The sequence below is a fragment of the Bombus fervidus genome, chromosome 3 (assembly GCF_041682495.2).
Source record: "Bombus fervidus isolate BK054 chromosome 3, iyBomFerv1, whole genome shotgun sequence".
Taxonomy (NCBI): domain Eukaryota; kingdom Metazoa; phylum Arthropoda; class Insecta; order Hymenoptera; family Apidae; genus Bombus; species Bombus fervidus.
Genome location: NC_091519.1, coordinates 16,580,850 through 16,595,618, shown reverse-complemented (window position 1 = coordinate 16,595,618; position 14,769 = coordinate 16,580,850). Strand labels below are relative to the sequence as shown.

Genomic DNA, 14,769 nt, shown 5'->3' with positions numbered 1-14,769 from the left:
AATTCGTCGCTTGGATTCTTAATCTCTTAAACCTAATTATTTCTTAATCCGTGAACCATCTCTAGTTTGAAACGTGTCGTTTCGCTATACAAACAGCCGCGTGTCATTGTTCACTTTTTAAAATTTCCTGTAGATCTGATAAATCATTCGGCCTAAAGAAATAGCTTCTTAAAAATCGGTAAATCTAAAGACGTAAAACTAATTTATACGCCTAATAGATAAATACATAGATAGATAGATTTCAACTTTGCATTGTAACAGCTCAGAATCTGAAAGAGTTAACATATATCTCTGTAGCAGTTGCGAAAGTTAAATATCACTGTCAAATATTTAGAAGGTACGCGCGACTAAAATCAAGCGTATTGTCGGAAATCGAAAATCGAAGTTCGTCAAAGGGATGTCGGTAATGAGCAAAAGTTTAGGTGTAAAGTGCTCGTTTAGCTTCGACGAACGAATGAAATTTGTGTCAAAGAAAGCGAAGTTCGCGGAAAGGAGAGATCGCAGTTTAACGCGGTAACAAATTAGTTCGGCCTTAGAAAATTTCATCGAATCGAGACTCGACTTTCCAACGAGTTTTCAAACGGTTAACTTTGCCTGATAAACGCTTGGAAACAGTAGCAGGGGCTATCTTGTTGTCAGGCTCGGAATCTTTCGCATCTTTGAACGCTGGATCGTTCGAGGTCAGTGGACAAGGAGGATGAACTCTATTTAAATTCCAAGGTGCGAAAAACCGGAAGTTCGTTGCTCTTCGAGCAACCAACACGTGTTCCTGAAGCGGTAACAAAATGCATTCTCTGCTGGATATAACAATTAGTATACAACGATGTCGCTACACAGATAAATATTCGAAAAACTCGCAATTTCGAAAAAAAACTGGTCCGGGCCTCGTCACAGTTCTTTCATCGATCCATAATTCATGCACTAAGAAACGATTCGTTCCAGAAATAACAATCATAATCATTAATAACGATAATAATAATATCATATAATGATCTTCGTACGAAAGCCATTCAACAGAACGGAAAGAAAAGAAGAAAAGAAAAAAAAAAGAAAAAGAAAGAAAGAAACAAAGACACAAACGAATGGTACAATAGACATAGTAGGTACTGCACTCCGAGCAATGTGAGTAATTACGCAAAAAATAAATAGTAGATGCAGAGATTAGTATGAAAAAAAAAGTGAGCTTCTCTACCGATGTTCCGTATGTTTCTCAAATGGAAAAAAATAACGGATGAAACGAACTACCTACTGAACGATTATCTATCGAGAAAATGTATAAAAGCAGTTCCCAATGGCTCGAATGCTACACAAAACGATATCGTTCTCGCGTTTAATTCGATCGATCGCCATACTCCACGTACCGTGCTTTGTTCTTGCGAATATGTATAATGTGTTTCCTTACACGTGTACGATTATACGATACAAAGAAGAGGATATTGTTTTTCTGTTCTTTCCTCGGTTCTTGGTTATATCGGTTGCCTGATTATTGTACGACTCGTAATACTTATTATCTTATCGTCTTTATGATTTTTCTCTTTGTCCGCTCTGTAGATGGAATTTATAATACGATAAGGTTAACGGTAGATACCAACTTTTAAAAATATTCCCAGATGTACTATGTGAAGAGAATTATGATGAAAATTCGATTGCAAAAAGATTAGACAGACGTATTACAATCATGTTGTTATTTCGCATGTTGTAAATTCGGTATTCATTTTGTTAAAAGCGCCTGTATGTTTTTAGTAATTTGCAAAAATAATAGTTTCGATGGATCTTAGTAGTTCTAGCGTTAACACAATCTTTTTTATCGCGAGTATGTTTTGGAGTTGCATAAATTTTGAAACTCTGTCCTACGCTCTAGATAGAATTAATAAAATGCTAATGTATGCATCAGAGAGAGAGAGAGAGAGAGAGAGAGAGAGAGAGAGAGAGAGAGAGAAAGGCAATTAGTTTTTTGAGCTGATTATTTCAGAAAGTTTGAAACTCTATCCTCGTCGAATTTTTCTTTCCGTCTAGATAAAATCAATCTGATCAATTTACTAAACAAAATCAACGAAAAATAAAGAAAATAGTTAACGACGAGTTATATGAACTCTATTTCCGAAATATTCGAACCTGATCATTTCGCACGTTTTCAAAGTCCACGGTTTCCCACCGTCTATTTCTCCACGTTCTTTTACCATTAATCAAAGAATAACTTTATCTACTTCGCTACGATTATTTTACCTTTAACATCCATCGTTTATCTCGATAGCTCGCGAAGATCCCACGGTTCGTAGACTAAACGCAACGCGCTCCGATCGATCCGGAAAGAAAAACACTGTTCCTGCGAGGCATCATTGCAGCTAATAATCCCGTTCCTTCGCCGTTTACACGGACCACGCGATTCCCCGGTTATCTTTCATTCAACCTAACGAAACCGTGAGAAAGAAACAAAAAGGAAGAACAGAAGGAATCGACGTTTTCTCTTCCGAAGAATCGTCTACGCGTTAAAAGCGTAATACTCTTTCTCGTGAAACAAAAAAAAAAAGAGCAACATAGAATAAAATAAGAAGAGACGAATATAAAGAAAGGAATGAAACAAGAATGTAATGAGAAAGAAGGAAATACGAACGTCGTTTCTCTTTCCCCTTTTCTGCTTGTTCCAAGGAGCAGAGGATTGTCTGTCGAGCTTTCAAAAAAGCGCACCCCTTCGAGGGGTGACTACTAATTGCTGGCGGTGCTTGCACGCTCAGCGGTAACTAATTAAGGCTACGCACTGAGACTAATTAGTGAATGCCAGGCGAAACAATCAGTAAGTAAGGTGAACGTTATAAATATATGTATACGTATAGATGTACTCGTGTCTGCTGGAAAAAAAAAAAAGACACCGCGAACGGCAACGAAGCTCGCGTTTTTTACTACACTGAAGGCATCTTTGGTCTTCCGGAACTCGAGAGTTATTTGTCTCGCGTGTCGAAGGATTTTCGTATTTTTAATTTTCTATGGATTTCGATTGGACGAAATTTCTATGGATTCGCGTGTGTAAATTTTGGTTGACTTTTACAGCGATAGCTATACTCTGCATGTTATTCCGTTCTGAATAGAAAACCAATCTTATTTTGTTTCGATTTTGATTCGGTGATTTTTATGTTTACGATTTTGCTACAATCGATTACTGAATGGCGAATATTCAGATACAACTAAGGAAACGAAATGTAAACAGAGATTTTCTTGACTTGTCAGATATTACAGCGAGTACTTTGCATATTTCATATATTTCTGCATATTACGTGCTACCTCTGTGTAAGATATTTTTAAAAGTCGAGATTTTCGTATGAAAGATATTGGAAAAATTTGCCATCGAAGAAACTAAGCTCACTTGGAAATGGTACTTTGACAAATTCAGCCGACTGCTTGTCAAGGAATCGATTATAGAAATAATCGTGTTAGAAAAGAAACAGCGAGCGGCGTGACCGAGGCGGTCTTGTCTGAACGATGCGATACGAGAATTAATTAGTTACCACTAAATCAAAGGCGGCACTTGTCGAGCATGCAGCAACCTTCGCCCGGCCAAAAAATTACTGTCATGTCTCTCGCCAACTAACACACCGTGCCACGATCCAATAACATTAATCAATAACAACAGTTCCAAAGAAATAAAAATAAAATAAGAGAATGAAGAAAAGAATGAACATAAAAAAAAAAAAAGAAAATAACGAAAATAGCGAGAAGTACATATATCATAAACGATCAGTAGAATATTAAACAGATGAGAATAACTTGAAACGCAGGGAAGAAATTTAAATAAAGTAAAAGGGAAGTATGAAAAAAAGAACAAGTATAAACGAAAGATATTATCAAACCGTGCCGCCATGGCAGCTCATCTCGGAAGAAAAAAGAAGAAAAAGAAAAGAAATAAAAACCGGCGTCAGAATCCGAGAGGATATTACTGTTATAAGAGGGACGGATGAGAACACAGCGAGAGACGCTAATTGAAAAGAAGATAACGTTACGTTCTCTGATAAGAGAAAAGAGATGAAAAAAAAAAGAAAAATAAAACGAACGAAAGTAGTAACAAGAACGAATAAAAGAAAGCGTTCTCTGGTAGACGGCATGCTTTTTTTGTCCCTTCCCCCCTTCGTTACGTTCCTTTTCGCGGATGCCTTTCAAAAACGCGAGCAATTAGCCAGTACAACTTGCATTACCGTCTCTCCCTCTTTCACCCTTTCGTTTCACGTTTTTTTCTCTCCTTCGTTCGCGAAAAAAAAAGAAAGAAAAGAAGAGGAAGAGAATAAAGATCATCTGAACGCGAATAATTGTTAAAAACGCGAATGACGTCGAATAACAAGCTGCGAATAGAAAGAGAGAAAGGCGAGAAGAAACAACGAAGAGAACAAACAAGACTAAAAAATTAAGGGAACAAATAATATGTAAAATGAAACAGAGAGTGAAAAATTAAATGAAAAAAATAAATAAATATAGAGAAAGAAAGAAAGAAAAAAAAAACGTACGTGTAAGATACACTAGGAAACGTTAAGATCGTTTCCGCAATCCACACTACTCAGCTCTCGTACGTGTACGTAGGTGCAAAATATATATATATATATATGTATAGTAATCTGTACGACTGCCAGGACGGACGTACCATAACACGTGAAATTATAATATAATAATAAGGTATAGTCGCATGTATCCGTATACACAGTGTCGTAATTTTCTTTTGAAAAACGATTCGTAAGACAAGAGAAAGAAGATAAAGATCCTGTGTTCTTGTTTTTTCCTGTATATATATATATTACAGTTTTATCTTCTAATAAATTGAGACGTAGTTTCATAAAATGACGTGCAAACGAATACATACGCGTTATCGTTACGTATATTCAATATAGATATATGTACGGTATATATATAATAATATATATATAATGTATTCACAGGTGAATCTCATATGAAGGCAAGCCAAGGCCACGACATGAGACGTGCAAATTAAAAAAGGTAATAATTATTAAAAAAAGAAGCAAGTAAAAAATTCTCTCCCAAAACCGCTTTCCAACCACAACCAAGCACAACCACAGGCAAGGTACGGGCCTTTGTCAACGAGACAGTCATCAACCAGTGAATATGTGGCGCATTACCGTGATTATTATATATATGTAATAGTAACAATTTGAAAAATCTATATATATATGTAATGTATGTGTATATATATATGTATAGCTATATATACATATACATATACGTATGAAGTACGAAAGATGGGTTAATTTTATGGTTTCGTGGATGGATATGGAACAGGTGGGATGAGACAGTGTAAGAGGAAAGATAGGACGATGGAGGGTCGATTAATAATAAGTGTATAGGAGCCAGTGACGAACACCGTCAAAGTGGTGATCGTTAATACGACTATTGTTTAACCATAGTGGTCGATATTAATACGTAGCAATCGGTTAAACGATTCGACCAGTAGCTCGATCTCGATTTTCAACGAACGTAATGACGGAACAGTGCTGGCTTGAGAGATATTTAACTACACGTTATCGTATGATCTTTTTCTTACAGATCGATCGTTTCTATCGTATTCGATGGATGAATTTTGGACACTCTATATTTGATCGTTAAAACGTTAAAGAATTGAAGGTGTAGAATTTACAGGATTAATTTTCGAATTTTGGAATTTCTTTCTTGGTCTCTCAACATTTTCTATTTCTAAAATATCCCACAGACGCTGGTTAATTTATCATGCTACGTTAAATATAAGAAGCGACTAACATCGTTCTAACTATCTATATACACTACCACCTCGAAACTATACGTTAATCAACACAGAAAAAGAAAGAATCCAAAAAATGTATACTGTACATCAATCACCCCCAAAAGTATTCTAATTACTAAAAAAAAAAACTCTCCATTCTCTGCGAGTCAGTCCACTATCGGAAAAATCCCCGCAAAAACTACTTGGCACAATCTACTACAACAAAAAAAAAAAAAAAAAAAAAAGAGAAAAACCAGAGTGTCCATGATCATCCAACGTTTCCGCGCAAAAGGCCAGCACTGATGCGCCAAACGTAAGTGTTACGGGATATGAACTCGAGATATTTGCTTGCAGCCGGTTATACATTGAAAAGAAAAAAAAAAAAAAAAAGAAAAAAAAAGGAAGAAATGTATGATACGTGGTGAAACAAAAACGAGAGAGAGTGCTTTTAGAGACTGGTGGTGTTTGCGAGCGGTGTGTGCCGCGATTCGGCCGGATTAATCGATTAATCGAGTACAAAAAATAGGAATTAAACAGCCAAGGTTTTTCTGGATGTAAAGATGGGGAAGGAGAGAAAAGGAATAAATCGGTTTGACAGAGAAATTGGTACAAAGAGTACGAGGACTGTTTAAGGTAGGCACAGAGCGATGGGTTAATGTAGTAATCGTTACGCTAAAAATTAATCAAATCATACGAATTATTACGTACGAGAATACCTCATGCTTTTACCACCGGACAGAGGAAACCCTAGAGACTAAAAGCTAGCACAGGCGAGACTCGTATATATATATATTGTTTCTGTTTAAAAAATTTGTTTGGCATTCGACACTAAGAAATAATCCCGACCTTTCTCCTTCCTTCTCTTCGCGTTTTGGCGTCCGCTGCTCTTCGACTATCCGTTTCAGGCCATGGGAGGAACACATAAGGTGGTGGCCGTCTGATCCTCACGAAGGTTCGTCATCCTTTCTCCTTCTTCTTCTTCTTCTTTACTACCACATCTTGATCCATGTTCACGATTGTCATACGTGTGTATTATATATACATATATTTGTCCTTTATATCGCATCGTCAATGTGGAATCTCTTTTCTACGTGATTCTGCCTTTATTCTCCTCTTTTGATTTTCTCGATTGCCTCTTATTGTTAGTGGAAACTTATTGTTCGTCCACTTTGCTTGAGAAGTTTCGATAGTTATCCTCCATTTTTCTTGACATCCTGCACAAGTCATCTTTCGAGCCTACGAGCTGTTTTCCAATGCTCTTGACCTTTTGCCTTTTCAGCTTCGATGTTCCAGCGAACGAGTTCCTCTTCGAGGGTAGCTTTGTGCGTTTATGATAAATTTATAATAGGATTCAGTCTAGCAACCTCGAAATGTCGAAATACCATGCTTCATTTTTTAATGTCAATAGGAATTTTCAGAATCGGTAGACTTTCAGTATTCGTTAATTTAGAAAATTTTGCAAAGTTCGTAAATTGAGAATTTCACAATTTCGTTCAATCGTGCACGAGAATTTCAAATTGAGATGGAACATTCTTTTTTAATACGCGATACATTTCCTGGAATGTTCTTCCGCCGTGGTATCTCGATATCTCGGAAGCTTCGAATATTCAACAACTACGTATCGAGCATCATGGAAAACCGCGACTTCTGCAATGCACAAAGCTACCAACTCGTAGACGAGACATCGCCGTTTCGCTTGTTTCTTCGGATGTCTGGTTCCTTGTCCGTCTCTTTCTTCCTGGATGGCACGTGCACATCAACGATGTACAGCAACAACGATCGTGGCGCGCAGTAGCAAGTGAATCGTAAGAGCCGACAGAGAGCAGGGAACGACACAGAGAGAACGTGAGAACACGGCAGAGAGACACGGTTTTGCAACGACCTTTAAAAATGCTTTACGTGTGTGAAGAAAGGTGGTACACGTGGCATGCAAACGGTGACGGGGCTTCTGGATACGGTTGTCGAGCGTGTCGAACAAGCTTTAAAGGAACTTTATCGAGCGATAGAACCATTTAAACTCGTTGCGCACAGGTATTTTTTTCACTATTGTCATTTTTTAATTTTCTTTATCCTTGTTTTATACTTTTTTTTAAATATATCAATCTTTACAATATTCCTAACTTTCTACGAAAATAGGAAATTTTCAAGTCCCGATATTTACAGTTTTTAAGAAATTAGGAAAATTCTAAAAATTCCAATTTTTGCCTCTTTCCAAATTTACGGTGCCCCCTTCGAAAGTCTAAAATTTCTTCTTGTCAAATTTGGAATAGGAATTTAAGTAAATTCTCTTTAGTAAATTCTCTTCTCTAGATTAGAAATTTATGATTTTCCCTTTCCAAATTTTGGATTTTGCTTCTTCGAATTTATGTTAAAAATTTAATCAAGCCTCTCTTTTCAAATTTAGAATAGGAATTTAAAGTTTTCCCTTTCTACACTTTGGTACAAGATCTATCGCTCGATAAATATCCCAATATCTACCGGGTTACGATCGAGTTCGGGATTCTTGTCGCAGTGTTACTCACTGAAAGCTAGACGCCACTAATCAAGACCAAAAAAAGCCTACTGCATGCACTCCTTTGAACTCTGCTTTGCGCTTTTGTGACCTAACGCTTCGCTTCTACAACGAAGAGAATCTTAAATACGCATAAACTTTGTAACTCTTGGGAACATCATCGATTAATATCGATATATACTTCCCGAAGGAAACAGAATTTCCAGGATCGTTGAACACAGATGGATAAAGTGGATGTTTTAAAAAATCATTCTTATCTTTCTCCCCTGTTTTAACAAACACGATTAAACGAGATAAGAAAAATAAATAGAAACCCGAAGGATTAAAGGATTGTGAGAAAGTTTCACGAGGTAAACAGGAAGAGCGCAGAACATACAAAAAGTACTGGGGAAGAGATATAAAAGAAGATAAATAAAGATGAATCAAAGGAGACAAAAGAAAAGAATATGAGGCTCGAATGGCGAGGTTCGAGCAAAACGAAAGAGAGAAAAGGCTGTAATCAAACTAAGGGAATGAAAACTAAAGATAAAAAGGTTTTGCAAGGGATACGAACGATGCATGCCACGTAATCGAAGTTCGAGATGGACAGTGAGAATTCTCGGTGTTACTTTTGATAAAGTAGAAAACTCCTTCTTTATTGCCTGGCCAGAAAACACATTGAATCACTCGCTTTCCGACGAACATTAACTGCGTTCTTTCCTTAAACCGCACGAGTGATCTGTCCATTGGAACCTTGACAATAAAAAGAGCAGAGAAATGGAGAAAAGCTGATTAATTGGTGACGAAGAATCAATTGTTTTAATATTTCTCGCTACTTCCTTTAATTCTCACTCTTGCTTCTGATACTTTCTTCTTATATGCGTATAACATTAATGGCAATCTATAAAACATTATAACTCGTCGAGAGCCAAATATTAAAAAGATATCGTCACTATGCTACGTCTATTAATGAAACTAAAGTTGAAACTAAAATTTCGTTAATAAATAAAACTTACATATAACATTAGTATTTTGGATTACGTACATCGTTACAACGTATGAAAATTAAAGTTCAAATAACACTATAACGTTTTAATGGCAAAGTTAAATTTCGAATCACATCCTACCATAAATACAATTAAATTGAAATCATAATCCTTGCCACGAACGTTGCTCGATATTACGAGCGAACACTTCTACGAGTTTAATCTCCAGTCTCTTTTATCATTCATTATCAAGGTTCCGATATCCCGTCGTAATTATTTTATCCTGTGCAATGTTGGAAACACTCGTCGAGACACTCGTACACATCGAGGCAAGAAACATCGAAATCAAGTTTCCGCGAAACTAGCAAGTCCTGTCAACTCGTACTACTTAGAAGCGAATCGATCGAGGCGTCACGGCGTTTAATTCGATTCTCTGTCTCCTCCAGTATAACATTGTACCGTTTTCTTATCGTGTCGCTTCCCTCTTCTCTTTTCTCTCTTCGTTGCGTGCCCTCTATTGTGGCTTCTCCATAGTCTCCAACCCCATCGATGTCTTCTTCCCTTTTTTTTTTCCCGATCGTTTTTTACGCTTCGATTCCATCCACTACTACGGTTACTAGTACCATTTTTCCATCGAATCGACATCTCGGAAACGTTAAAGTGGCGCATGCTTTTATATTTTTCGAATGGAAGCTGACGACAGTGAAACGTTTGAAAGGGACGCGCGTTGATGCACCACTTTACCTTTCCAATTTGTTACAATGGGAATGTGTCATGAGCGTATTTCGATTCGTCGAGCACCGTTTGGAAATTCGTCTCGAGAGTAATACCGTTTTCCCTCTTAGGTGCGAAACACCTGAAGTCACGAACGCGAGAAAGCCAACGTGCTTTGAATTCTGAAAGAGAATTGGTCGATCTGACTGTTCTGGATCACTGGAATGGAGTTTACTTTGCAACTGTCTGGCTGAGCTGCTTCGTTCTATCGATGGGATTCTGTCGCAAAACCTTTGGCTTATAGCTGTATCCTTCGTGAGAATTCCACGCTAACGCTATCGGTCTTCGACGTGTGCCTAAATATTTTATACAGATGTCCCGTGTAACTTGTACACTTTCCGTGTATTTCAAGTATTTTACGCGTTCTTCGTGTATATTGTTAGTATCTAACCGTAGCCGGCTTGTCTTTAAGAGAGGTCTCCATTTCTATTTCGTCACTACAGTTTAGTAGTTAGAGAATATTTAACGCTTGGCGTGTAAAAAGTATACAATTCAATTTAGAAAAAGTAAATGTGACTCTGAAAAAATCTGAGAACGGTTGATGTAGAAAAAGATTATTCGTGACACGTTACGATGCTGTGGATCCTCTTTGTGCCATACAATTTTCGTATAATGTCCCTTCGTATTTCTAAACATCATGAGGATACTTCGTTAAAATGATATAACATAAACGAAGTGGCTTGGCAATTATATTTCTGTCCGAGTAAAATACAAAATTATTTGTCATAATAATAATTATAAATAAATATAATTATAAATAATTATAATTATTTGTCAAAGGCACCTGCATATTTTCCATGGATGTAAAAGGATAAATTTGAAATGCCTCGTTGTGACAAGACCGATAGCTCTAGCGTTAAAATCTTCTTTCTCTCTCGTCGTTATCGTATCATTGTTGGCTTCGTTATAAAGTAGAATAATGTAAAAAGTTGAATTATTAACGATTAGGAACTCATTAAGGCCATCCAGATCGTCGACGAATTCTTTTTCCCTAAACAATACAAAGCTAAGAAGTGATTCATGAAACTTTAAACAGCACGTTGACGATCGTTATAATCAATATACGGAATGTATCGTTACTAAAGTAATAGTTTGCCCTTAAAAAGACACGTTGAAAACGCTATAAAAGGTAACTCTCTTACGATCACTAGAAATAATACCCTGTATCGATTTATGTCCAAAGAAACCGGATGAAACAGCTAAAGTACAAACGTTACGCTAACGCTAAAACAAGTAAACGCTTCTCCGATCGTTGGAATGTCGTAAAAATACATACTTTCGTATACCCTGTAGTTCCGTGACTAACGCTAACCTTACGATCTAATCGAAAACTCGCGAAAAATGGTCGCGTGGAAACGTCAGCGAGAGCAAAAAAGCAAATCGTCAAGGACGCCGCTTGAATCTCGAGAGCTCAAGGATCGATCGTTCTTTCCGATTCGAGAGGAACATCGATCCTTTTTCGCTTACTTACGTAGGCTCGATAGAGCCTAGTGGTATTTTACGGTATTTACGTTCGCTCAAGTTTCCTTCGAGATATGAAATCGGTTTTCGCCATTAGGAATCATCGATCCGTCGATCCAGGAAAGGCAGAGGCTCGCTCTGTCTCGGGTCGATCTACCACTGACCGATAGATGCTACTCACGTAGTTATTTTCAAATTTTCTCTCACTTATCTATCGGAAGAATATGCGAAATTTAATGTTCGAGACGATAATGAAAAAAAATTACACCTGGTAGTGAACGTGAAAGCAGTAAAATATTAGGACTTCTTTAAAAAGAAACATTCGAAAGACAATAGAAGAAAAGTTCGAAGGATATAAAAGAGATTCGATGTGTAAAAAATTGAATGAAAAGCTAAGGATACAAGAGAAATCTTGAAAACATTGGAAACTAGAGTTAATGAATGTCAGAGAGGCGTTCGTATCAAGCGTAATTTTTCTTCTTCTTAAAGATTTCCCGTAACTTTTCTACCGCTGGCTCGGGGAAAGACCACGGACTGCTCCTTTCACGTTCCAACAAACACTTCCATGTTTGTTTTACGTGTGTGTATGTGTGTGTAAGAGAAAAAGACGTAGGATCGGGGTCCTGGTATATTGAGCACGAGCTCTCCCTCGTACACAAGGGTGGGGGAAGACGAGTGAGAAGACAGAAAAGATTAAAATTAACCAGAAAAAAAAAATAGAAAAAAATTTACGTGAGATAAAATATATACTTCGATAGGTAAGAGTATATAAGACAGTAGTTCGCGAGCTGGTTGAACGACGAGCAATTAGTTGTAGTTAAATAAAGTCTGTACACCCACCTTGGTTCTGCTGGAATCATCGAGAACCCTAAAAAAGAGGGTCAGACAGAGCTTAGGGGGGGACGGTAAAAACGGAGCCGTTTTTCGCGAGGACCATCTAAGGGTCAGTGCTAGACCTGTGGTGACGCGAGAAAACGAAAGAAAGTATCGTTTTCACGCGATATTTCGTGTCTTGAACGAGTCGAGTCTACATTATCTTCACCTTAAAATGTCTCGTCTAATCTTAAAACTTGTAAAGTTCGTTCATGAAACTTTAAATGATTCGTTTTTTGTTCCCTCCTCTAACTCGTCTCTGTGACACGTAGAATCGTACGTTTCAAGAGACAACGCTCGCTGATTTTTATTCAGCGAAGTTTATGGGAGAAAAAATGCGATCGAAAAAAAAAAAAAATAAGAAAAAATATAGTAGCAGTATAAAAGAGCTATCGTGAATCGTGGAGATAATCAGACTGTTCTCTCCCTTGAGAGCGAACCAGTCTCTCCCTAGATACTCTCGTGGCTGTCTTTTTCTGTCTTTCTTTTGTTCTACTTTTGATTTTTTTTTTTTTTTTTTATGTTGGCTTGGTCGTGGTGTGTTGGCGGCTGTTGGGGAAGAAACAAACGAAAATTGTGAAACTTTTTTTAGGTTTTCACTGTCTGTCGCGATACTTCGAGCACGGTCGTAGCTCGGCGACGATGAGTTTCGTTGAACGTCTCTGTTTCATTCGGCCGTGATCACTGTCGTTGCCTTTTTCTTGGCATCGCCTTCAGGAAAACCCGTGGCAATTCTCACGGATCTCGAAGTAGAGATTCAGCAGTGCCGATTCCGGCACGTCGTGGAAGCACCTACCCTCTGGCCACTGTACGCATACTGAAACACAAAGCACATACACACGTTAGCGTGGCAGATTCGTTGGTTTTGGAAACGTTTGAAAGGGAGAAAAGGTGTATATATCTGTGTTGGTTTTGATGGTCCGGGAAAATTTTTAAAGGCGAGGTAGACACAGACCATAGGTCTTTAAGAAAAAGGTCTTAATCCTTATTTCATTACGTTACGCTTTTGTACAGAATCTTCTACGCTAGAAATTCAATATATAAAAGATACGATTAAAACCAAACGGGTGTACAATTTAAATTATTAAAAAAACAATTATTTTTCATATGTTATCGTCTTCCCTGTACCATGAAATTTTTACACTAACATAACAAATTTAATTTTTAATACTTCGCTATTGTATTATTGCGATGCTTCGATCTTTCTATGTCTAATAACGTTTCTATCGTACCATTGAAATTATTGTTCCATTTATATATCAGAGATGATGGTTTTCCCTATCTGTATGATAAAAACAAAGAGACTATGTTTCCATCATAACGTTTTAGTATTATGTTTCTAGCCAATATTATAATATTTCTCTATTCTAATAGATCTATAGAAAAAATTCGCGTTGAATTTGCTGTCAGACGTTTCACAAAAGTCGAAAGGATAGCGTTCTAGGATAAAACTAGGATGTCTACGTGGATTACACGTGTGACGACTGGCTTTTTCATGAATACGCGAACGAACCAGGATTTATCGTTACGCGGGAACAGAGGGTTCGGGATAAATTACGCGAAACATCGTATTTCACCGGGCAATTTCGATCGGCATTTGTAATTCGGATTGCATCGGCCCTTCACCGAACCGATAATGGAATTTCAAATAAAAACGAGCGCTCATTCGACGTTGCTTACGTTACCGGGGAACATTTACCTGCTCATTTTTCCATGGTTCGTAAAAATCCATCAAAAATCCCGATATAGATTCGAGTGACGCGAATGGGCAAAAATTGCCGTCGAATTGTTTTCGATTTTCAATGAATCGAGTGTTTAATTTACTATATTCCGCGTAGATAATGATTCATTTCGAAACCCATGAAGAGATAAAGAAAATTTTCGTCAATTTTTTATTCGTTCAATACTACAAGTATATTTCGCTTAATTCTGGTTTCGATTGAATTTTAGAAATTGAATTTTAATTTTAAAATTGGAAGCTGGTATATATATACATATATCGTACGATTATATTTAATCGATGAATTTCATCAATTCTCTGTGAATCGATCGACTTACCGACGATTTAAATGAAATTTCATCGTTAAACATTCTACTGAAAAAGTTTCGAATATTTGACTGAAGAAATGACCGTATAACATAGTAGAGACGTTGATAAGCATTCAAGAATTATTTTAGATTTTTTCAAAGCCTACAAAGATTGAGATAACCTAGAAAGAATATAATGGATGCAGGAAAACCCGAAGAAACCTTTAATTTTGTATAAATCCATCAGCATTTCATCTTGAATCATCTTCAACCGATTGAAATCACGAGTGTAAAAGCTTCGAAGCGGCATAAACTCGTTATTAAGGAACGATAATTCACGTGCACGTAATGATTCGCGATTTCAGCTCAGGATGGTCATCATTGACGAGCGGACGTCGCTCGGAAGAATGAATCGTAGGATC

General features: G+C 37.2%; 1 protein-coding gene across 11 annotated transcripts in view; it reads right to left on the bottom strand.

Annotated features, from left to right (window-relative positions):
• The window catches only part of LOC139985967 (RNA binding protein fox-1 homolog 2), a 183,954-nt gene that overhangs the window by 35,399 nt on the left and 133,786 nt on the right, over positions 1-14,769 (bottom strand). For all 11 annotated transcript variants that reach the window (XR_011799533.1, XR_011799532.1, XM_072000891.1 and 8 more), the window contains one exon: positions 13,116-13,136. Coding sequence is in view for 9 of the 11 variants with exons in the window: in XM_072000891.1 (XP_071856992.1) it covers positions 13,116-13,136 (21 nt within the window). In the remaining 2 variants the exon portion in view is untranslated. The remainder of the gene's footprint in view (positions 1-13,115; positions 13,137-14,769) is intronic.